General features: G+C 43.1%; 1 protein-coding gene across 9 annotated transcripts in view; it reads right to left on the bottom strand.

Moving 5' to 3' along the window:
* The window catches only part of LPP (LIM domain containing preferred translocation partner in lipoma), a 356,533-nt gene that overhangs the window by 121,151 nt on the left and 209,593 nt on the right, over positions 1 to 25,789 (bottom strand). For all 9 annotated transcript variants that reach the window (XM_056358001.1, XM_056358000.1, XM_056357999.1 and 6 more), the window contains one exon: positions 12,144 to 12,815. In XM_056358001.1, the coding sequence (XP_056213976.1) occupies positions 12,144 to 12,815 (672 nt within the window). The remainder of the gene's footprint in view (positions 1 to 12,143; positions 12,816 to 25,789) is intronic.

Raw genomic sequence — 25,789 nt, 5'->3', positions numbered from 1 at the left:
TAAAACAGGGACTTACACCATGGCGAGACACCGTCTATTCCCACTCTAAGCAGATGAGTGGGCCACATTCATCCCAAATGCCTCCAAAGCCCTTAGATCCAGACAAGGTTAGAACACTGCATGGTTCCTCAAGGCTAGCATTTATGTATCTCACTGTCCTAAAGCTAACTCATCCTTAAAACCATGTGACTTAGTTAATTAATTCATTCTGCACCTCTCAGGCAACCTTTTTATCTCCTCAGCACAGGTACCTAGCTATCCCTTTGTCACTGCATCAAGATGCAGATCAATGGAGGAGAAAGCCAAGTGGCTGCTACCCATGTGAGCCTGGCTAAGTTACTTTCTGCCTTTGTGAGTATGGGGAAATGACCATAAACCCATGATATTTCCGTACGACTTTCGGAGGCTTTGTGAAGAATTTAGTTAAGATTCTTAAGAGGGCTCTGAAAATATAAAACACTATGTAAATGCTAAAAGTGAACTGGTTTTAATAGCCACAGATTTAAGAGAGGTCTTTTCTTCACTTCCATACAAAGGTGCAGAAATATCCTTCATTGCAAATAACCACTGTGCCTGCTGTGAGAGGCTCTGCACATGATTTCAATTGCCTTTCACATAGAAAATAGGAATAATACTTTGCATTTATAGACTTTAAAACTACTTTGCAGACAATCAAGTCTCAAAACCCCCACTGTGATACAGGAGGCAAACATTATACCTGTTTTACAGAGGAAACTAAGAGGGGAAAAAGGTTAAACTACCTAGCCTAGAGCCAGAAAGGAAACATTTGAGAAACCAGGCATACTAGCAAAGCCTATCTTGACCTGCACTTGCTCACTTGCTCTTCTTAGTAAACAGTTAACTCTTCTGCTCCCAAACTTCTGTACAGCAGGGCTACACATTACATGTCTTATCTGCATTACCAGCATATTTAATCTTCTATAGATACTTCTGTTGACCACAGAGCGTGCCTGGAACTGCATGAGGCCATTTATTCCATTTTCTAGCATGTGTGGCAGTAGAAAAGTTGTTGACAACTAAAAGTTAACCAAACATTTATTTTTAGAACCTAAGTCCGACGTTACAGTGTCTGGACTCATAACTACCCATTTCTCTGACATTAAGCTGAGCTACCACATGAGAAAATTGCTAGAATGATAGTATTTCCAGGGCATACTGAGTCACTGTCCAACATCTAAAATGGGAAATAAAATAATTTCTCAGAAACTGTCAGCACAGTGGGAGGTGAAGTTTGCAGGAACTCTGCTTGTGTAGAAAAATTCAGGTTTCTACTCTAAAAATGGTCCCACAGCACTAAACCTGCTCTTTTTAAATTTCCTGATGATAGAAAACTGATTAGGTCCCATGGTATTGATTTCTTGGCATTATCTAGTATTTAGAACAATTATTAAGCAACACTAGCAAAATTAGAATGGTGATAACCAGGGAGCAGCAGCAGCAACCCTGTGTAGACTCAGAAGCACGTATTATTTTTTCCATTGGTCTGATCCATCCTAGTGATGTGCTGTGGTCCCTGCCTGGAGGCTCTTTCTATCCAGTCCATGGACAAAGATGGTCATGAACTTCATCCCTGCCTACAGCAGGAATTCCCAGCCCAAGTGAGACCACCTTTGCTTGCCTCCTCAATGGCCCATGGGGAATGCTAACGTGAAAGAGTAGGAAAGTCCCTAGGGCAGTGGTTTTTCGCCTTTTTTACTTTGCATACCATTACCCCCCCCCCCCCCCCCCCCCCCGCCCTTGGATGTGCAGGCCCCCACATAATGAATTAAAGCTTCTGACAACAGGCTTTCATACATCAGGGGGAAGTACAGCTCACAAGTAATTTGCTGATGCTTGGCGTTTGCAAGGTGAAAACCAGCAACCTACTGTACAGGTAGGGGATAGCCTGTCCTCCAGAGAAGCAGCTGTCTATGGTCCCACAGTTAATGATTAACTCCTAAATGGCAGCAGAAGGGTTGATGAGGGTTTACGACTGCATGCCCCTTGTATCCTTTTCAAAAGGAGAAACAAATGCTTGCAGCCACCACAAACTTCCATTCCACATATCTCTTGTTCTGGGTGTTTGTTACCTTGGGGTGGTGGACTTCCGAAAGCCGAAATAAAAAAACAAACAAATTAATTGTTTTGCTGGAAAGTTCAGAGAAGAGTCTGGGGTCGAGAGTCAGAGGTTGACCTCATTCCCTCACGCAGCAGCACGTCTCCTGCCTGCTCAGAAGGCAGGAGACAGCATGGGAAAAACCTGTTCTAACACTGCTTGTTCTGCTGGTAATCAGGGTCTTCAAGACTGCCAGTTCAACTGGAGAAGAGCCCTGGAAAGTCTTTTGCTTTGTCAGTGACATGGTCTCAGGTATAAACCCATCTCACCTGTCAAAGTACATAGTCTGGACACTTTTGCTAGCATTAGTTTAAATTTCTAAACAAACACTAGATCCTACCAACTTGTGTAATTGTGAAGAAGTTAATTTTATCTGAGATGTTCGGGTACCCCTGCCCCTCTTCTCTCCCACTTTAAATTGATGTCATCTTGATTTTTAAAAAAAAGGGGGTGTGTGTGTGTTTTTGAGTGCTGCCTGCAGATATGCATTTGTATGCATTTTCCATCTTTTAACTAACAAACAGGAGGGAAAAAAGTTAATTTTGCTAGCAGCCTGCTGTGATATAAATAAAAATAATAGGTACATTCACAGATTTTGAACTTTTTACGGCCACTGCTGCAAAAAGCAATTTTAATTTATAACTACGGAGTCTTGCAAAACATATAACGAAGACATAATAAAACGGAATGTTTATCCTGTGGCTCCCATTAGACCTCTTCCGTTGGATGGTTGTAACTAATGACTTGTTTTTCCACTTTTGTATTGGAAGCCTTATATTAGGCTGCACAGAGCATACCTTATTTGATTTCTCTAGCAATGCCTTTTGCTGAAGCCTGCAATTAGATGTTTACGAAATAATATTAAAAAGCTGCATAACTGCGTAATCTCACCTGTGGTCAAAAAAACCCAACCAAAAACCAAGGCAGCAACAAACAGCCCTGTTTATATAATATTATACTGAGTACAATAGACTAATGCTCACTCCAGTGCATGTGTCCTTTTGACTAACCACTTCTATCTGACAACCCTTTTTTGGCAACAGAACACATTGTACTTTTTGGATAATTGACTGTGGAATATAATGTTGTTTATTCAAAAGCGTGTCACACAGAACTGAGCTTCCAGTTGTCTTTATCCTTTTACCTTTCTTATATTCATGTTGTTTAAATTTATGCTGACTTAATCTTTTAATGACACATGGTTTTAATCGCTGTGCTGTATGTATTCACCAGAAGGTAACCTGATGGTGAAAGGGTATAGAAAGGTGGGTGGCAAGTTGTTCAGATTTGAAAACTCTATTTAGACATATTTATTGGTGAGCAATCTCACAAAGAAACAAACACAAGCACATGCATTTTCAACAACTTTTGTCATCTACAGGACCATGTTTGCCTGCAATATAACTGTACTGTTTCTTTGTACTTAAAAATCTACTAGAAAGAGTCATCCACCACTTGCTCAGTGATCTGGAAATTCAACAGCAGCAAAAACCCCAGTTTTAACTTTAAGCCTTGAGGGACAAGCGCCCTCAGGGAAAATGATGTGGAAACACATAGAAGTCATGAAAAATCTAGATTACGGGAAATGCAGTTCAGGCAAGCGGTTGAGGAAAAAGTTTTAACTGAAGTATTCAAATGAGACTATGCAAGATATGTGTTTCTAAAGCATGTTCTTGGGGCAGCCTGGGGGAAGAGAGGTCACAAGTAAGTGTTGCTTAACAGGAGGGAGAAAGGACTTTGATGCAGCAAAGGAAACAGAAGAACGTCTCTGGTGCTGACCATCAGACCTGGGGAACACAAGATTCACAAACTTGAGGTTTACAAGAGTACAAATGTTACAGGGCACTTCCTCACAGAGATTTCTTCTGTCATCTGACTTAAGTTTGAAAAATAAACCTCACCGGGCTTCCTGGTGACAGCCTAGAAGGAATCCATCAGTGGCATATACACAGCAAGTGCTTCCTTGCCCACTTAGGCAATTTTTTCCCCTAAAAAAGCCATGACTTTTCACTTCAAGCTCCCTCACAGCAGCAACAGAAAAGACGGCGATTCATTTAATGAGTGACCAGCTCTCACAAAGCTGGAGAAAACCTCTGCAAAAAATATCCTTCAGATGTTGGTAAAACATGAGTCTAACTATGCAATAATGGGATAAAATTTATTATAGATAATCTGTTGTACTATAGCTCAGGTGTGGCTCCATTTTACTGATGACTAAAGTAATCTTAATATGTCAGTTTAAGTTATGGCCAATTCATTTGAGGAAATTTCGTTTGTTTGTTTAGAAAAAGATTTAATTGGGGGGGATGAGTGATACTGACAGTAGTAATAATTCATCCGTCTGTGCTGGTGCTAAACCACAGCATGGAAAATCCTTGCTAATGCTAGATTGATCAGCTAATACGCAGCAGCTCTGCTATTCTGATTTGTTTTATGTAGCTGACTTCAGACAGCACATTTCAGTCTGGACTATTTTGAGGATCCATGTAAAACTAAGTCACTGCCCTATTAGTGTGGATAAAGAAGCATACGAATACTGCTCTGCTAGAAGCAAGACACAGTTCATCTCATGTTTTTTCAAGCAGAGAGAATACACTGCGTCTGGAACAAAGAAGAAAATATGATTGGAAAGTTTAGAGCCCTTAAATTTATTCCCTAGACAAAAAGTTGAGGCACCATATTCATGATATCATGTTATGTAACTTGCTCTGGAGCCAGACAGCTACTAAGTGAAATAGTATGAGTTATAAAAACAAAATATTGTTGTGAAAACAATTTTAAAGCTTTATAATTCACTATTATTTTCATTTAAGAACAAAACTGTCAGTATAATTGCAGATTCTGTTTGCCTTGCAGGAATTCCTTCAGCTTGTGATAGGAAAGCTCTTTTTTTTTTTTAAAAAAAAAAAAAAAACACTTTATTTTTTTGCAAAGGCTGCTATTTAATTTACTATATTCTGGTTTTTTATAGCTATTCAGAGGTAAATCTTAACAGGAAGTCCATTATGTGGTGGCCTATGTAAGTTTAGTACCAGAACATTTATGTTCAGTAAATGTAACCATATATTACAAACTATTTCTTACCATTACTTTTGGAGGAAAAAAATATTGTAACAGCAGCCATTATAGACTACTTTCTACTCTTTGTAACTGAGTATCTATTTTAGGTGGGATCCTATGTGGCTTGAACTGCTTACTATACACCATGACCATTTTCCAGCTTGCCTGCTCATAGAAGTACTGGGCTCCAGAGTCTAGTTGTGGACAACCATACCTAACCATGGAGAAATGAATCAGCTTTTAAATTGTGCACAGCTCCCTACACAACGTGGTGCTTTAGTAACAAACCATTACTGTAATATGTGTACATGTGCCATTAAGAACTGGATTAAGACCACCAATATGCTTCACAGAGGTCAGTGGGAAAATCAGCCAAATGTAGGATGATCCACACCAAATGACATGATCAAAATATCACATCACTCAAATTATCACTATGATGTGAGCAATTCCTTGTCTTACCACTGGCACTACCATTGGGTCATAAGCTCAAAGAGTTGCACACCAACAGGGCAGCCAGATCCATTCTCAACTGGAACAAAAGAGCCATCGGGTGACACCAAAATGCTCCATGTCTCCTTGTTCTCCCCAGCTCTCCTTACTGATTAGTGCCTAAGCTTGGACAAGTTTCCCTACCCATTCATGTCCTAGCTTCATTGCAATAAACTTCACAACGACACAGAGGTTATTTGATAGCTTCACCGCATGCTCTGGTGCCTTGGCTTTGGAAGAATTACGATGTGGTTGGACTCGAGTGTATTTTAAAATGGAAGGAAACAGCTCCTCCAGTAATCAGCAGCACCATCACACACAACAGCCAGAGTATGCCTGTGAATTAATTAAGTGGCACTCAATTTTATGGGTGCTGCTTTTTGAACTGAAAGCTGTAAACCGATAGCAAGGCCAACCATCCCTGCCTCACTGTGCTACAGAGCAGACTGCCCACTGGAGACCTACGCTCAGCCAGCCCCAGGGTTCAGGCAAGCACCACTGCTTGAAAACCAGACAGCTTCCCCATCAGATGTTCGTTTCCACCTATAGGTAAATACACAGTCACTACACTTTACGGCCTCAGATACAGAATTCATATCTGTTAGACTGTAACATGACCTGGCAGTATCTGTCAAGGTATACACTTGGTTACCAAGAGTTAAACATCACAGATACAGAGCCCTTAACTTCAAGGTTGCCCTATGCCTTATCATGTATGGAGGCATTGTCCTCAGCTTATTTTAAGAAGGAGCAAGAAAGAACATCCAGGTATTATAACAAAAGCCTCTTTTTCAATTATTCCTCTTATATTACTAACCCATTGTGGCTGACTACAGGCTAAAGCTGCAAAAGCTGCGTCCTGAAGCTGCAAATTTCAGTTAGTTTCTCAGTTGACCTGACTTACTCCTGGAACTGCAGGCTACCCGTTATTTTTTACTTCAAGGTAATTGTTTGGCAACTTGTTGTTTCTCTGTTTCAGGAAAGCAACTCAAATATATGATTCCTAAGAGACAAATCTGACAAAATGACAAATAGTTACCTGGCTCCTGCTAGTATATGGAATCCTTAAATAATAAAAATACAATACAAAGAACAAGAGTAAAGTTCTGAAATGAAAATGTTAAACACATTTCAATCTGAGAATTTGGCTCTTTTCAAAAGTTTAGGGTATAAACCAGACTGTGTTGCATTCCTGCAGTCAGGATAAGCACACTGTTCTGAAAGCACCTCTTTGCACCTCTTGCCAGCACTTTTTCGCCTGAAAATCCTGAACAAATCCACAAAGGTTTTGATGCAGAGATTTATAATACCTTGAAGAGGAAAAGATCATTCTCAATGCCACAGAGTACTACCAAGTCCTGACTTTGAGCTTCTCATCTCGTTGTTAGATACCACTGCCTTCTTCCCCTCCTCTTCATTTTAACAGAAGCAACAGCATTTAATTTAATCCACCCAGAAGCAATGACAGAGTCAGCAGCTGATATACAGCTAGCTCTGGTTAGAACTCGGAATTACTGTTTTATGAAGAACGTCAACATTTTGACATTTGTTGCTATTCTCAGGGTAGAAAGGAACTGCATATTCATCTGGAAATTTTGAAATGTCACGTTGAAATTGCAAATTCAACTCTGAATTTTGGAATTTCACCTTTTATTTCATTTTAGATTAACTTTCTGTCTTTTTTAATTCATTAAATGCCAAAGCAGAATTTTAAATAAGCCTTTTTCATAGTACTTGGTTTTGCTTCATTTACGCATTTTAGAACTATGGGAAGCCACTGTCTCGCACTGACAGAAAACCAACTTCAACCATCATTTTACACTGTCTCTGAATCCCATCCAGTGGAAATTTTTGGTATGTGACTTTTGGGAAGAGGACACTTGAGTGGAGATACGAGAGTCTGGGGAACAGGACACTCAGGGAGAGGCAGCTAGTGTACAGCAGGTCGCCTGCCTTTCGCCACAAGCAAAAAGCAACACTAAGAAAGAATATATCCCTGTGACAGCAGAAGGGAATCTGGCAGATTGCATTTATTCATCTGCAGAGAACAAAAATTTCCTAGTCACCAGATTAACAGCAAACAGCAAGAGCATTAGTCTCAGTTCAAAAGCAAGTGCCGGAGGTATCTACTTTATGTGAGTGATGGCAGACTGTAAAAATTATTAAACCAGTACAAAAGAAGTGCATCAGTCATAGCAAAGGACACTGGTGAGCAGATGTTTCTGAGGCAAAGATGAAACTTCCAAGCAAATGTCTCCATCACAGGTATTAAATCAGTGGAAAAATTGACAAAAGCTGTGTAAAATGAGAAAACAGTGAGCTGTCACAGTCCCCTTTTGGGCACTGCAAGTTTCACGAGACCGTGTCGACGCTGGTTGCAGCAAGCAGCAAAGAAACACTACCTCCAGCAGCGCGGAAACGATGCAGTGGCCGAGGCCTGTTAATCATGAGCGGCCACCACCACCTAAACCATGCCAAAAGTGTAAGCTGCCTCGTTAATTTTACCTCCTGATTTCCAGCTGTCTCACTACTCAATTGCTGTGGCACTCACCTAGAACAGTGCACCACACTGCAGGGCTCCCTGAAGAGGAGGTCATGCTCCATAAGCACCGATGGCTGTACATGTGTAAACTGGGACAACGGGACTCGTGGCTGGTGTGGCTTAATGGGGTTATGGAACCCTCACGTCAGTGAGCACAGACACAGCTACCACAGGGACATTGCTCCCTTACTCCTTCCAGGAAAACTGCAGCAAAGGAGCATGGATTAGGATGCTGTACTAAATCAAGAGCTACAAGGCACTTTTGTCCTCCACGAATCAGCAGATAGCTCTCAAGAGATCAATGTTTTTGTTTAGTTTTCCACCATTCTGGACCAAAACCACAAGCGGTCTCAAGTGATTTTGGTGGCACTCAGTCTGCATGCTGAAAATGTGCAGGTCCCTTTACAAAGGAATGTGGTTCCCCAGGCCTACAAGTAGATTCAGAAAGAGAAAGAAGAAAGGAGAATCAAGGGATCCGAGATCTAGGAAGAACAGACTTTCCAGGTGTCACCTGGCCAACCCTCAAATACACCAGGAGCCACATGAGATCCCTGAAATGTCCACAAAGTCATCTGGGAGACACACAACAGTGTCTCAAAAATACTCAAACATGACCAAACACAGTGAAAGGACATAGACTTATTTGAAAATATGAGAGCTTGATGAAGGTATTTGGTGTCTTAAGCAGTCCAGCACAGAAACATTTGATGATACCTGAGCTGCTCAGTGGTGGGAGTTTCGTCAACTCTGGTTTTGGCACAGGGCAAACTTGCAGGAATTTTCAATGTCAGAAACATTTTTGTTTTCTGCTATGGACATCCCGGTGCCACAAATAGGCATAGGTGACTAATGAGTCACCCTGGTCTTCTACTCTTTAGCCTTTGGGAGGGGAGAAGTTAAGAGCAGGCTTCAGATTTTGCCTTGGTCTGAGCGAGCACAGCACTGCTGCCAAAAAGCACAACAGTAGCTGGTCGTGTCACGCGTTTCTGTGACAGTCTTCTGACAACTCCATTGCTGCTCCTACAGAAATCTCCACCGCCTACCACCCAGAGGAGAAAGGTCCTGAGGTTTTTGGCCAGGAACGCCCCTGAAGCACAGAAGGTTTAAATGAGGACATGCATTCCACCAGTTCATTTCCTAACTAGGACTTGGGCACTAATGCTAGATGGGGTGCTACAAAAGACTAAAATTCACAGAGGTTTCACATGCATGACTCTCACTTCCATAACTTGCCCAAGGCAGAATGCAATGCAGCATTGTGTGTGAGTAAAACTCGTGGTTCTCAGTGGGCTTTAAGAACCAGTACAGATTATTTGCTGTTCCCATACCGATCCAGATTTATTTGGATCAGCAGTGACTTCAACATGATTAATACGCAGCAGAAAAACACAGAACCACAATACCATGAACCTTTTCCTAACCAGAAGTTAGCAAAATATAAACATCCTTTTTTTTTTTTTCTTTTTACCCTTAAAAACCCTAAACAAATGTAATAAAAAATTTTACCTATCACATTGATGCACCATGGTATGTATTAGAATTAAGGACCATGAACTTAAAGGCTGAGGTGGATTTGTTACAACATCCTTAACATTTTGCACACAAAGAGAATTCAAAATCAAGAATGCACTTTTTGGAATAAATTTAGAAATTGTTTTGTAGTTTAAGATAATTCCCTTGCAAGAAGAAAAATGCCTATAGGTCATCTTGCATTCTGTGTGATACGTATTAATGCCTGCTTCTCACCCTGGCTTCTTAAATCACTTTCCCTAACTGAAAGGCCTCAAACCAACCTTGAAAAGGCAAAGCACAGCAAAATGCAGAAGCCAGCTGTGAGTAGGGAAATACGTCAAAATTCACATGGTAGCCAAGAAGTCAAATTGCAGTGACAATTCTCCCTGCGAGACATCTGGCTCTAAGACAGCCTTCCTTTTTTTCCCTTTAAATAAAATAATTCTAAAAGTTGATTTTATGAATGAGTTAGTCTGCAAAGGAAGAGAAGAGCATGCGGCAAAACTGGACAAGACTGCTTCACTGGCAAGGAATACAGTGTTTTATTACTGAGCATTTACTGTTAGACTGTAAGATCACCTTCAACCCTTCACCAATTCAGCTACACACGTTACAAGCAGCAATCAAGCAGAGTCCGACACCAATATGTTAGAGAAGAGTTGTAAGTTCAAAAGTGAAATAGGTAATACGGCAGATATTTAGCAGGCTGGAAGGGAATGAACGTTCTGGAGGGATTTATCATTAAGAGGTAATAGATTGTTTACAGAAGAACTAGAATTATTTTTATAGAGATATATATGAAGTATTTCTGCATGTGTATTTGCAAATGCCACATGCACACACACAAACATAAATATATATAAAAATATCTGTATGTATACATGAAACCCCAAACTTCAGCTAAATTAAATTGTCCCTCCAGCTTTGTAATGCAAATGAGACTAACAGGCTTGTGCTGTTTGTGGTTTGAGATGATTTGCGTTTCCATAGAGATGCTGACTGAACTAAAGTTTCTAAATTTTTTATATATATAAGCCTACTTATATCTATAAAAGTCTAAATATGGATCTGCTGCACCTCAGCATTTCCGCAGCGACTCCGCTGGAACCACAACAATTTACACCAGTTAAGGCTATGTGCAAATTTTGTTGTCGCTCACTACGTTCCGATCTAAGCTCTATACCGAGTACCTGCAGAGCGGAGAGTTTATTATTTCTCTCCCTGCTCCTAGCTTCTTGGTAAGGAAGGGGAAGAAACAGAAAAAGCAGTTTCTTAGTTGCTAGTAGATAATATTTCAAGGACTTTTGTGATTTACTGCCTTCTCTGAACTGCCTGGAGAAAAGCCTTTGCCTTCAAAAGTTCCCACTGTCAGGAAACGTGGAATTCAGGGAAAATAGCCTGTGTGCTTCTAGCGAAGGAAATGCCAAAAGGACAGACTTTCTGTTACATGTCAGAAGCTTCTTCCCCTTTCCCTGTGAGCACCCACAAGCTGAAGAGAAGGGATGTGCTAAGACAAGCCAGGGTGAGCCTGGGCAGCGATGGCTTCACTGCCTCCTGGCTTGGGCTTGGCTGTCCTTACCCTTCGGTGGAATCTAAGCTGGTCATACACTACAAGGACCCCACAAAGCTCAAGTGCCTGTGTCCCCCCAGAGCCACATTAGAGACAGCCACCAGCAGAAGAGACAAAAGCCAGCCAGGGTCAGTTTGGGCAGAGAAACCAGGCAGACCAGTTTAACTTTCTATTTCAAACTGGCTTTGCTTTATGAGGTCCGGGCATCAGTTCAAGTGGATGGAGGCCACCCAGCGCGCCATCACCTGAGAGGGAAATCAGAGCTAAGCTCTGTAGGAACTCATTTCCATGTGGTTTCAGTGATAAGTGATTTTTGAACAGCGACACACCAGAGGTCAACCTCCGCAGTCGCTTTGAACCACAACCAAAACCAGCCTCTGCTGCGCCTCCCATCCGCCTGAGAAGAGGAAGGATTTCTCCAGTGAACCAGAGGTGTCCACAAGCACATGGAGCGGGAGCGCATGCCCAGCCTCTCCTTTGATCTTGGGAGGGCCCAGAAGGAAAGAGCCCGGCGCAGCGATGCCGTGCAGCGGTACGGCCAGCCACCGCCTCGGGTAATGGCATGTCAGAGGGATGAAACCTCCCTCCTGCCTGCGGGGTGGCACCGCGCCTCCGCATGTGACACCGTCTCACCCTTTGAGGCTGACAGCATTTCTAAGCCCCCACAAAGGCCTCTTGTCAAAGCAGGCGAGAATTCCCTATTTCCAGCTTTCAAGAAGCCGCACAGAGGGAGACCTGCCCCAAGCCCCCCCAGGCACCATTTCACCCCCCACGCTGCCTTTCAGGAAGGGTCCCCAAGCCATATTCAGCAGCGCGGCTCTCTGGGGGCAGCACGTACCCCTGTCACCCACCTTCTGATGCAGCGTGGGTGGCTGCGGGGTCAGCACCGGGTCAGTGATGTAGGTCTTCTTCGTGCCAGGCGGCTGGTAGAGCCCGGGAGGAGCCTGGCCCACAGCGTTACTAGCAGGATACACCGGCTCGGCCTTCCAGGAGCTCTGTGGCGCATAGGGTGCTTCGGAGCCATTCCTCCCGCCATACCCCCCGTAGTAGGGGTCCTGGTAGCGGCCCTGCGGAGGGGCATAGCCGTAGGCAGGCTCCGAGGGCCGGGCGGGCGGCGGGGCGTAGCCGTAGTCGGGCCCGTGGGGCTGCGGAGGGCCGTACTGCGGGGCGCCGGGCGGGCGGGCGGGCGGCGCGTAGGGCTGGCCGGGCCCCAGGCTACCGTAGTGCGTGGGCTGCGGGCCGGGCGGCTGGTAGTGCGGGCTGGGCTGCGCAGTCCTCACCTGGACGTTGAAGGCCGGGCGGCTGGGGGTGGAGGCCGTGGCGTAGGAGGCCGGCACAGGCTGCGGCTTCAGAGTGCCAACCGGAGTGACCGGGATGGGCGCCGGCTGCCCTGGGCCCTTGGCAGTGGACTTCTTGGTGGCGGTGAGGGGAGGCTGGTTAGGGATGATCATCCGCTTGTGGCCAGTGACAGGGGTGGACACGGATGGGGTGGTCACGGTGGAGCTGCTCAAGGTCCCAGCGCCCTAGGGAGCAAGGAGAGAGAGCCGCAGCGTCAGCAGGAGAGGCCGCTCGGCCGTCAGGTCGAGCAGCGAGGGGTTAAGTGGAAAAAGGCTTTTACAGTAACATCTGCAGAGCAACTCAAACTGCTTAGGAAAGCAGGAATGTACCTGAGATCACACGTTATAAAATGGGAATAGCAACCTTTCCCTGTTCTGACAGGAGAGTGGTGGCACTGCGGCAGCCAAGCAGAACTGCCATGCGCCGCGTTTCCTCTCTCCTTGGAGTTTTCTCCTCCGCCTCCAAACAAACAAACTAAAAAGCGATAAATGCATGAATAAAGGGAGACTCGCTGGAGAACAATTAGAAGAAAACCCATGCATTCCTGTGAAAATACAAGTGTTTTGAAAGAGAGAAAATGAGATTACTGTCTCTACGGAGACATGGCATTCCTCGGGTCCCTAGAGGACTTGTCCCCGATACAGGAGCTCCTTTAACAACGCAGGAGGCAGCAGAATGGGATGACCTAAAAGCAGCTCCCAAGCCGTAAGAAATAACTTAGATCAAAGCAAACTACCAAGGTGTCTGTGTCCCTGGCTCTGCTCTTAACCACTACTGGTTGAAAGCCTGGAGTGACCGCAGAGAAGGCAACCGTTACACATGGCTCATTAAAGGGCAGAAAGCTGGCCAGGATTCGCGAGAGCTTCGGAAGTCAGCTCCCACCATGGCAGCCATGTAACCCAGCACCAGCCCCCCAGGCACAGCAGCGCTCAGGCAACCAGGGCAGAGGCTCACTGCAAGTGCTACGGTTTCCTGCGATTTGGCCACCAAATGAAGATTTAGTCCAGTGACACTGTCCCATTAGGCACTGTGCATCCTCCTGTCTAATATACTTGTTTGTCTGGCTTACGTCTTATTTAAATCCCTTGTCCAAAAACACCCGTGTGAAAGGACATCTTTGTTAAACAGCTAGTAGTGGGAAATAGTTTCTGAAAAACATGGAAGATCACGCTTAAGTCTTTTCACTAAATCAAAGAAAAGAAAACTTGAAATTCTGGAGTTTAGGATTAGGTAAAATTTCTTGCCTCTCTATTTTCCTCTGTTCTGGAAGAGTATCTGAATTACATGCCTTCCTATGCATTAAAGACACGCAGTTTGGCAGTATTTCTTTGCTGTTACACTTAACACTGTAGTTATATGAGGTTATATCTCATCCAGACTTCTTCCTGCAGGGCACTGGATCTCACCCGTGATCCACTTGATCGTCTACAGGTTCACAGCAGTCCAAAGTCAGACGAGCTCAGCCCTCACCCATGGTTGTGTTCACGTTAAGGCATGTGCCACCTTTCCCTAATAAGACCATTCTTGTATTTGTCCCCTGGTGTTCCTGCTTTATGTAGGCACCTTGACCTCTGCCTGCTGCCCTATCACCCTCCTGCTGGGACCGCTGAACAGGGGAGAGGGTGGTGGGGGCTCGTTGGGACACCCCATGCACAAGCTCTACCCAGGCCAGAGAAATCCTCTGCCTGGTCAGCAGGTGGCGGCAATAAATTGCTGCCAAACCAGCCCGGGCCAGTGGCGGGAGGGGAACATCATCCAGCCATTTCTCTGGGCCTCCAAGGGTGTCCAACCCACCTTCCACAGAAGATGGAAGAAAGGCTGACACCCCCCACCCCCCCCCCCGCAACATCTGGCAACCACCACATACGAAGAAAAGGGAGGTAAGAGCAAGCTACTCAACTTCTAGCCCACAGCCCACAAACAAGTCTACCAAAGGAATCAAGAAACTCTACTACCTTGCTGGTAGCTCTTCCCTGGTGACCTGCAACACATTTTTTCTGATGCGCTGGTAAAGACCTTACTCCTGCAATCACACCTTCAGGGCAAACATCCCATGAGAGTAAACCTCCCATAAGGAATCACTATAAATGAGCAAAAAAACCCAGGCAAATAAGAGCATCAATCTGTTTTGAGAAACGTAAAAAGTGTGTGTGCAGAGGTGGGGAATAATAAGGCAGCAAACTCCTACTGGAGAGAAAACATCTCAATGTATTCAAACCCTGACCTTGCCAACAGATCCACAACAAGGCAGTACAGAGACAGACGGAAGAGATTTTGAAACTGAGAGCAAGGAAGAGCTGAAGCATGTCTCAGTTGAACTGCAAGGGCAGAGACAGGTTAAGGGTCTGTAGCCCTCCATTAATACTGACATTCTTCTATTTCTGAAACACCTGATGGGGAGTAGGCATTCCTCCATCCCTGCATCAGAGCACAACTGCACCAGCACTCACTGCTAGCAGGAAACTTTGCTTTCTGTTGGAATTATTCTCCCACGTCAGTTTGGCATTTATGCCCAGGAGTGCTAGAAACTTTCCCATTTCCTCACCTATTTCATTTTTGTAAATGACAGTAGTTTGCCCACTTACTGTAATGGGATGAAAGGTCCACAATGCGGCACTGTGTAATTACCACCAGAAAAACATTTTTCTTTTCCATATGAAGAGGGAGAAGGTAGATAATGTTTTAAAGACAACGGCTTATCAGGGGGAGGGGGAAAGCCCAAACCAAAACAATATAAATGAGCCGTATTCATCACGTCTTATGTTTCTTAATGCAGGCTCTGGAAGCAGGTGATGACAGACTGCTAGTAAAGCTCTTGTGATGGAAGTCTATTCCATCCCAAGAACCAGGGGACTTTAATCTTGTATATAAACATCCATGTAACACTTCATTTAATGTGTTGATGCCAGCCTCCTGCCTGGATTGGAATACACCTTAAGAATGGATGATAATCCTTTTCTCCAAAACCCTCACTCCCTATTGACTAGCACTCTGAAAGGCTATGAGCAGGTCCCATGTTTGACACTACCAAGAGGTTGAGCCTGGTCTCCCCTCCTGCACCAAAGCCCACTGAAGGAAGGTGGCAAGTTGGGGGTGCCTGGGCCAGAGACCAAGCTTGGCTGTCAACTTCACAGCAAAGGCTCCAGCTAACAAGTACCGGCTGCGTTGTGGCATTCAAACCACAGGCTGCCTTGAGGAGGAGGAAGTTTGCATCAGTAAGAGTCCCCAGAGGCGCCCTGCGTGACTCACTCTGAATTCCTCTGAGGGTGCTGAGCAAGTGTGTGATGAAAGCTGGGCTTTAGGGGGAGGAAGAAGAGGGTGTAAGGCTAGTCAAGGCGGTGTAATAGAGAAATGGGACAGGTTACAGGGAATTTAACACTACTGGAGCACTGATGATTTACGGGGACACATTTGACTGTAGTTCCTGAGCAACAGCACAGGTGAGGTATCACCATAAATCCTCTGCCCTTTTGCCCGAGAGAGAGAAGAGTGGCCACAGTCCAGCCTTCTGTATGTCCAGCTATGTACTCAAATATCACCCCAGGGTTAAACCTCTAGATTATTAATGGATTAAGAAAAGACTTTGAAAATGCACGTGAACTATGGACAAGATTCCTGCTTTGAGGACAGGCATGTGCAGAAGGATAAGAAAAGGGTACCATGGGAAGAGCGATTTCGACAGATGTCTGGAAGGCACTAGGAGGATAGGAGGGATGGATAAGGCTGTAAAGATGCCAGGTAGATGGAAAGGGAATAATGAACAGAAAGCTGGAAAGAGCTACCTGTATCACTGGGTATAGTCCTAGCAAAACAGATGACTGTCACAAATGTTTCATCCAAATGAGTTCACAGAACTTCTACCAGTGCAATGAAGTAGACTCATCCAAAACCACATCGAAGTGACAGCCCAAAAGCACAAAACCAAGCAGAAATGGGAGAAAGACAAAGAGTGGATTCATAGGACTACAGGCATCCCTTCCTCCAGCAGCTCCTGGACAGCTCATTTCAAAACCATATTGCATTTGCAAGTGACTATCGCAGCCAAACACGCTCTCTGACATCCTCTAAGGGCTGTTTTCAGAGGAAGACAGGCTTTCCTCTGCACGCCATGAACTAGATGAAACTGTCTGACACACTTCGCAAGTGCAAATTAGAACCATGCTACTTACCATCAACCCCTTCTTGCAAATTCATATTTGCAAAGAGAGTAAACTAGAAACCCCAGGTGCTGATAACGCAGAGTTGTTAAGAGAAACTAGAGTAGGAAGGAGTTAAATTCAGAACCTCATCTACCACAAGCATTATAATACAAAATCTTTTTTTTTTTTTTTTAATGGGGAAAGCACAAGCGCCTTGTTTAAACACAGATGGAAGTACCTAAATGTACTGCCTCTTCTACAAATGAATTATCCAGCAGTTCAAATAAAGGTGAACTAATACTCACAAAATCAAGTAAGACTCAATCAACGTGGGAGTAAAAAAACCCCCAAAACACTCCTCCTTGAAAAAACAGTTACCATGTGTAACCATGAGGGGAATCATTTTGCTTGGTAACTCCTGCCTGGCTTCTGAAATGCAGTGAAAGTTTATAAACATTTGCAGGAGTTTCTTGTACCAGCCATCACATGAGAAGTCCATGGTGTTGTGATAAACCCATGCTGTTCTAAGGGTCTGACTGTTAAAGCTGGCTATCTGGATTCAAAGCTACTCTGGTGGGGAAATGTGAAATCCTGAGTACCTGTGTGAGTCTTAATTCAGCAGAAAACTGTTTACATAGTTCTTAAGTTACATTTGGTGTATACCTACAACTAAAAAGTCATCACATATGTACCAGGGATACAATCTGTTGTTCTACGGAAATTAGCCTATAATTCAATATCATTTGTCAGGGTTCAACTTTAAAAAGAGTACAGAATAAATACAGTCCACAGCAGGAGCATGATTCTATATGATCAGCTGGAACCCTTATAAAAAGGACTTCATTCTCCTTTTATTTTGTCCATTTGTGGAGTATTTTCTATAGAACCCCTTCAGTTATTCAGTTTCACAGACTGGATCAGAAATGCCAACACAAAGTTTATCACATTCTATTCAATTCTCCAGGCATTTTTCATAAAAGTACAGTTGAATAGCTTTAGCCCTTTAGCTGTCAAATTATCACATACAAAGATACATTACTTCAGCTCAGTGGTTTTCAACCTTTATGCTCGGCAGCCCCCAAATGTTTTTCAGAAGAGACAAGCTCCTTTACAGAGAGAGTTAATCTACTGACAATAAACATGTTTTTTTAAGTTACCTTTCACTGAATTCTTCTTAGTTACCTCAGGAGTGATCCACGGACCCCCAGGGTTTGCAGAGCACAGGTTGAGAACCACGGCTCTAGCTGGGGCTGCCTTTTTCGAGCATTTCAGTACTATTTACTTCAGGATAGGAATGAAACAACCTTTCTTCCTCGAAAGGCTGAAACCTGGCAACTGCCAGCGGGTTGAACCCAGGATGCAGCATTCTTGGGGGGCTGCAAGTTCACAGCGCCGGCTCAGCATCCCTCTAACTCAGCCACTCTTCTGCATAGTCCACCGACTATGCTGGACTGACACACGGGGCCAGGTCAGGCATGTGCCAGCTGAAACATTTTAGGTATCGCTCAGCAGTGGTGGTTGAAGGCCTGGGTGGGAAAGGCAGCGATGGGTGGAAAATTAACTCGGCTTCTCCTAGTGCTGCGGATTGGCATTCACCTCAGCTAGCTGGAGGTGCTTAAAGCCCTCTCTGCGAAATGCATCTCCACGGGGTCATTTATCCTATTCTAATACTGAAGCCTAGAACAGGGGAGATGAATCATCCACTGGGGGAAGTCTACTTCACTCCACTGACTGTAAAAGCAGCATAAAAACAGCCAAGACAAGTCGCTGAGTATTTAGACAGCACAAGTTAGTGGAGAAAAATTCCACAATAAGCAGGTAATTTTGATGTGACTGTAAGAAGCACAGATACCTCTTCCCCGCACTGAGTGCACTGCCACTCGAGCTCAGCTAGTGCCGCACACCAAGGGGACTTCTGAGTGCCAGCAGCTCAGGTGATCAGTCAGGACCTTGCCATGGCGTGCAGCCAACGCAAGGCCAAGAGCTGGGCTGCAAAGGCAATTCCAGCCCAGCGTATGAAGGGGGGTGACATCAGTCAGCCACCCTCTCCCAGCTCCTTTTCCACCTCCAGGCTGAACAGGGACTCCCACTGGAGCTGGAGCTGCTGCCTTGCCAGGAGCAGTGGCTGGGCTGCACCTCCCTCCTGCCAGAGATAGCAAATGCTAGCTCCCCCTCAGTTCGGGAAGGATAACCCCAGAGAAAAATCAAATACTCCGCTTTGAAACCTGGGCCTTTAGGTACCTGAAAATGTGAACAGGCATTTTATGGGGTTTCCTGATGGACAGACACATCTAACTCCTGCTGAATTCACATTATGTATTTGAACAAGCTGCCTTGCTAGTGGCAATGTATGGCTAGGTTCCCCTGAACATATCCTCTTTCCTCTCTGAAATAACATCTGGGTGAAAAAGAGAAATCTGGCCTTTCGTTTGGGACTTGCAGATGCCTGGAGTCCTAGTAAAGCTCCAGCTGGGTTGCTGAATGTCCAGAGATCCTGGGCAGATGCACTGTTCCCATTCAGCATACCTGATGCATTTTCAATATACAGGATTTTCTGGCCTTTTTAATGCCCAGATAGTAGGCCAAGCACGCTGAGGACATGTCAGCCCCCTTTGCACTGCAGTGACACTGTGGTGTCCACAGCCCAGCTGCTAACACAGATTTCTTTAGGCATCAAAATACCCTTAGAATCAAGTCCAAATTTTGAAGTCTTGTCCAAAACCTTAAAACCCTCAGCCAAAACACGTTTGTAATGAGATGAGGCTTTTTGTTAGTGCCATCATTCTCTCATTTCTAGTTTACAGCTGACAAGCAAGTGTCACAGAGGCACAGGTTGTGCGTGGATCAGCAGCCACACTCATACTTCCCAGATGCGTTTATATGGAATTTAGCTTGTTGGCTTCATCACCAGAAGCTATCAAGGTATTTGAATGAATTGCTCCTAGGCATTATACCAAAAAAAGAAGAGGAGAAACCTAATAAAGTGCTCATCTCTGGTTCTCAAATGAAGAGAATACCTTACAGATGCCATAAAGTGTTACAAGAACAACTGCCTCTGAGCTTTGATCTGTTTTTCAGCTGCTACCACGGGTGGAAAAGGACTCAACCTAGCTGTTAATGTTTCTGTTCACAACCTCTTTTGTACTCCTTGTGATGGCCCAGCTTGAACCACAAGGGAGAACAGGGTGCACAAAAGAAAAGGTGATATGTAGTTGACCTCCAATATTTTATCATGGAAAACTGCCTTTCACAACTGATGGGCACAGTTATAGACACACACGTTGGTTCAGCTTTCAGTACGGGTGTGAAGTGTTTTAGGCAATCTGGGTTTCCACTTCCCAACACTCCATTAATTCCAAAGAGCCTGAACACATCTGAAAAGTTTGGTCTCCAAAACACAACAGTTATGCCAGGGAAAAAATTTGCTTTTCCTTCTTGGTTTCATATTTACTTTTTTATTTGTTTACCCCAATACTATCACTATGATGACTACTATGAGCTTTTTTATTCATTTTTCCCTTTCTGATGAGTGATCATCTGGTATTTATGAGGACTATGTGAGAGACCAGTTTAAAAAGATCTGCAAACAATTGACCTAAATACTTCTAGCTCTGGTGGACAGTCAAAGGCCATAATTTTAGCTTAATTCCTTGAAAGGGACAGTTATGATTAAGACTTTCCTATTTAAGTAATTCCACTTGACCAGTTCAAACGCTGGTCTTCAGCAACTCCATCTACATGAACATATGGTATCAGCATGAGAAATATCTGAATTCATCTTGGGATATTTCTATAATTTCTGTAATTTCCCACTCTCAACACTAAAATGACAAACCTGCGCCAATCTGGACATCAGGAACATGCAATAGCAGCCCCCTGCCCTGGCTGAACCATTGGCACATCAACTCAGCAATAAATTACGTAAGGAGCTGTACATCACAGCCTTTTGGTTACACGAAAACACAGAACTACTGAATACAATCCTGGCACGAAAAAGGTAGAGCAGTGCCGTGGGAAGACAAGTCACTATGTGCATGGAGCAGTGAAACTGAGCTCCTTAAGGAGCACATTCTCTAAGGGTTAGCAACACAGGAATGTCCACAGCACTTCCATTCAGCAAACTCGGTGGCCCTTCTAACGGGCTGAACAAGTCTCCTTGCTTAATTTAGGCAAAATGTTACCCTGCCTGACAATGGGGAAGCCCCCACCCCCCTATAAATAAGAACTTTGGGTAAGCAAAGTATTTTTATGACTTTTGCTATTACTAAGCTAGTGAAGCTTGAAGTATCATAATTACACTGTCCACAGGCTTAAAAACGTTTTTTTCTTCCTTTTATAACTTGCTATTTGTAATGGCAAAGAAGCTCATGTGCGTGATAAATATGGGCAGGTTGGAGGGTTATACAGATGATTACGCCGCTATCCATGGATGTGTACCATGATTTGAAAAATGGATTAAAAAGGTATAATAAAGATGCGTGAGTGAGGGGAAAGGATGTGCACCTGTGAGTGACAGGATGAAATACATGTATTCATGAAGTCTCCTAGAGAAGTATTCTACAACTTACATGGAAAAGTTACCATTTTCAATTGTGTGTTAAACAATGGATTTAAAGAACAGTCCAAAAACTATAAAAGCTCATTTCCTACTAAATTGCAAAGGAGTTTTAGAGTGTTTATAGAGTATGCAAGCTTTTTTCCTTTATTAATTCTAGAGAACACTGAAAGAGTGTGCATATGCACACTTAAAATAATATGAAATACACATGCACTCAGACATTACTCGGTTTGTGTTATTTGTTATTTATTTACAATTCCATTTATTTGTTGCATTGCTTGCATTTATAACCTATTTATCTTTTCAAATTCCAAAACTCTGTTAAACCAGATTAAAAAAATTATCCTACCAGAGGGCATAAACATTTTCAAATGTTAGTATTGTCTCTATTTCCTGTGAAGACCATGTGTTTTTATTCTTTTCCCCACATTTTAAGGCCTGGGCAAACAGTAAGTAGTACAGAAGAGCAGAAGCATCAGTGAACAATTCCGTGTTCATACAACATCTGCTTTCTTATGGTTCACTTGAGGTCCAGAACCCACCGTCATCTGCCAATATTTTTACAGGGCTACAAAATGATTAAAGTTAGTAACTTGAGTGGTTAGCAGCAGAGAGAAACTATAGAGCCTCACCAAAAAAATAACAGCTCAACCAAAAAAACCCATAAAAGACAGACAGATGTGACAGAGAGGTTACTTTCCTATTAGTTCCAATGCACACCTTTCCAAAAGGCTGACGAGCTCCAACAACAGGTCAAATTTAACTGTTTTCCCAGATGGCTCCTTCTGGGAAGTGGAGTGGAACGTTCCCTCACTTATCCGTCTGCCTGGGTTATCAGCACTGCCTGAAATACCTTAGTCTTTCCACAGTATCACAGACTCCAAGTACGATGTTGAGAAATCTATCCTACTGGAATGGTTTCCTTTCACCTGCTGTGGCTTTTTAAATTATTCTATAGGTATATAAATACATACACCAAGATACACAGAATCTACCCACTGCAACGTGTCTAGTCAAAACACCAGGACAGTACTGCAACAAGTCAAGAAAGCAAAAGAGAGCACATTAATTTATAGCACAAAAACCCCATGCCATCTGTACCACAGAAATACTAGAATATAAAACAATACATAAAGTTAGAATATTTTTAAAGCATTAACTCAGAATAATCACTGTTTCTTCACTGCTTCCTCTCTTCATAGAGAACATATAATTACATTAAATGTATGGCTAATAAAATGTTTACCCAAAAGACAAATAAATAAAAATTTAGAATCATAACAGTATCACTCTAAAAAGCCTGTGTAAAGTAATGTCAAATCCATTGCCTCACCAGGCTTGATTCTGTTGCAAATGGCATTATAAATTAATCCAGTTTTCCTAAATATGCCTTGAGGAAACAAAACCACAAATAGCCATTGTAAGTTTTAATATAAAAAAAAAAAAAAACCAAGAAAAACCCAACCCCAAAGAAAAACAACAAAAAAAATCTCTTCATTCTTAACCAGAACGCAAGAGCTGTGTTTTTAATGACTGATACTGCTGAATAGGTTATATATTTTGTCCAAAAACGTCAACTCTTCTTGGTGCAGCTTAGTCCCATATACTAGTTTACTCCAAATAGACTAACTGTTGCAGACTGGTATTTGGCCTACTACTGCCTCTGAATTCGGAGGGTTCTCCTTCCCACCAGGAACACAGCAGAGGTTTCCATGCAAACTGTAACGAATCCTATGCATCTAACCTCCTCCAAGTAATAATCATCTAGCTTTGCTTAAAACTCAACGTATAAGGAGATCTTGGCAATTCATACCGCTGCAACCTGAACAAAAGTAAACTAAATTTATAAATGAGGCTAAGTATAGCTTGCATTGGACTAAACCTCAACACCTCCAAGCACCCAGCTGAGCACGGATCAGGCCAGCTCCCAGGCCAGCTGTGCACCCTGACCTGTGCACCCTTCCACGAACACTTTTGCATTAGGAATTAAAATCAAGCACGCTAATTCAAAACAAACAGACATATCCTCCCTCTCTCCTCACTTCTTTCCTTGTGGTGGATGTATAAATGCATACTGATGGCTACTGGGATTTATAGCCTAAGTGATTTTGACATTTTTAACTGCAGAATTTGAAACAGTGACTTTCTAGCCCTGGGGCAGGAGTGCTAAATGCTAAAAACTTCGGGACTAGGGAGTATTAATTTAGTCCTTCTGAGCAACTTGGCTTCAACAATGTTCTAACAAGGGCTCAATGCTCTCCAAAACTCAGCAGTGGACGCCCAAAAACTGCAAGGAATTTTGGATCCAAACCGGAGTTTTGTGGCTTTCGTTCTTGTTTGTCACAGGTCAAATTAAGCTCCAGACCTGAACTCAAAAGGAGTGGGGAGAATTCAGGTCTGAGTCTGAATTTACAGTGGGATTAAATTGTATTTCGTTTCTAGCTTGCAACGCTTTTTTTTTTTTTTTTTTTTTTTTTTTTTTGTGGTTCACGACATATTTGTATTTTAAGAAAAAAAAAAAAATTATGCACGGAGCAAGCACCCTGGCATCACAAGTCATCAATAAATCTCTTTTCCATAACAACCCACAAGAATTCACTGCAGGACCCAATTGTTAAAACACAAAGCAATGACATTCTATAAGCTTTCAGAAGTATCATTCTAGCCCTTGTGGACTTGCTGAATTCTCTAAATGAGTCACTGGCCTCTCAACGGAATTGTCAAAACTTAGGTTAAGCCAGGTTAATTCCCTCCCCCCTTAAATTTAGAAGTCCAGCTGCAGCGTGTGGCTTTCCAGTGAAAAGATCTAAATGCAGAGCCCATTCACCTCTCATGGGGCCCAAAGTTCAGCTTTTCCTAAAAGCTTGAGACAAGCCACGCTAACAGGAAAAAAATGTGATTTCCAAAGCCTCATGGGCCATGTGATGTAAAAATCAATATTTCTCTTATGTGGCACAAAAAACTTTCTGCTGAAGGCCAAAGGACCATAGTTGAAACTACTATGGTTAGGGAGGGGGAAAGGGCAGCTGTAAGAAATGGGGGATGAGCAGAGCAGATACTTTAACCAGAGGAGGGGCAAGGGAGACACCAAAAACAACCCTTCTGACCAAAAAAAGTGACCAGACATGGCATGTGGGGTTGGGCTCAGGGCTTCAGCTAGGTGGGACATGGAGAGGACATCACCTCTGTCCTGCACACTCTCCTCGGTGGGAGGTGAGGTGATGGCTACTTGTTCTCTCTGACCAAGGGTACTTGTGACAACTACAGCTTGCAGCACAGCATCCTGCTTTAGCTACCTTGCCTCTAAGTAACCACACAGTACCAGCTACACTGGAACCCCAAAAAGAAAAGTTTTTGCAGGGCTGACACAGCATATCGTACTCTTCATAAAGGGATAAACTATGCAGAACGTAGTTCAAGTTTTTGTACCCCCACTCCTCTTCTGATGAAAGATCTTTTGAAAACATCACTGCCTAGTTTATTAGAAAAAACACTTACATTTCCAGCCTATATATTTCACGTCCAGTTTGTCCTTAGGAATGGGTACAACAAACAAAAATCACAGCACATCATGCCATTGAGATCGATAGTCTATACAACCTCGGTTGAAACTGGTGACTCTCTTTAACCTTCCAACAGCACTACAGTTTGCACCACGGAGAATGTACCCTAAGGAGGAAAGGTTTTGCCTCAGCTGTAATTAATTCTTTTTCTAACAATAACACAAAAACTTACCACCTTTCAAAAAGCATTTTTTGAAAAAGGAAAAGATGGAAAAGGAAAAAAGGGGTGGGGGAAGGAAAAAAGGAAGATGGAAAATAGAAGAAATACTTTATCCTTCTAAGGCTACAAAGAAATATTTAATTGAGGATTTTGGACTTCACTAAAAAAAAGTAGTTTTCAGGATTGCAGAAAAGCTTAAAACATGATAAAAGCTAAACAGCCTGAGGGAAAACTAAAAAGAAACTGAAATAAGGGGGTTTTTTAAAGAGCAAATACAAATCATTTCAAACTGAACCCCTGATATCTTTAACAGCTGGAATTGATAATGCTGAACTCAGCCATAATTCTACTATATTTAGTTTTGTATCTATCAAAATCCACATGACTTTTCCATGAGACAGACAGATATGTAGGCTGATAGACAGATGGATAGATACATAAAAAGAAAAAGGAAAAATATCATTAGGAAAGGGAACATTTTCTTGTCTGTTCTTTCAGTACGCTTTTTTTTTTTATTTCAATTTCTACCTTATTATTTCCTATAAGTAGAAACAGATTTTTCTCTCTTTCAAAAAATTCTTAAACAGAAAACCTCTTTTGACAGTTTCAGCAGCAGATTAATCACTTTTGCAACCCACAAAAAAAAAAAAAAGTTTTCTGGAAAGCATAACTGTCTGTAAATGTAAATGACAGAATTACTCTCTCTTATGCTAAGACGCCTACACATTCTCTCACTTCC

This window comes from Falco biarmicus, chromosome 13 (assembly GCF_023638135.1).
Source record: "Falco biarmicus isolate bFalBia1 chromosome 13, bFalBia1.pri, whole genome shotgun sequence".
In the NCBI taxonomy this organism is placed as follows: Eukaryota; Metazoa; Chordata; class Aves; order Falconiformes; family Falconidae; genus Falco; species Falco biarmicus.
The sequence above is the reverse complement of the archived record's forward strand: the minus strand, read 5'-3'. Positions and strand labels throughout refer to the sequence as shown.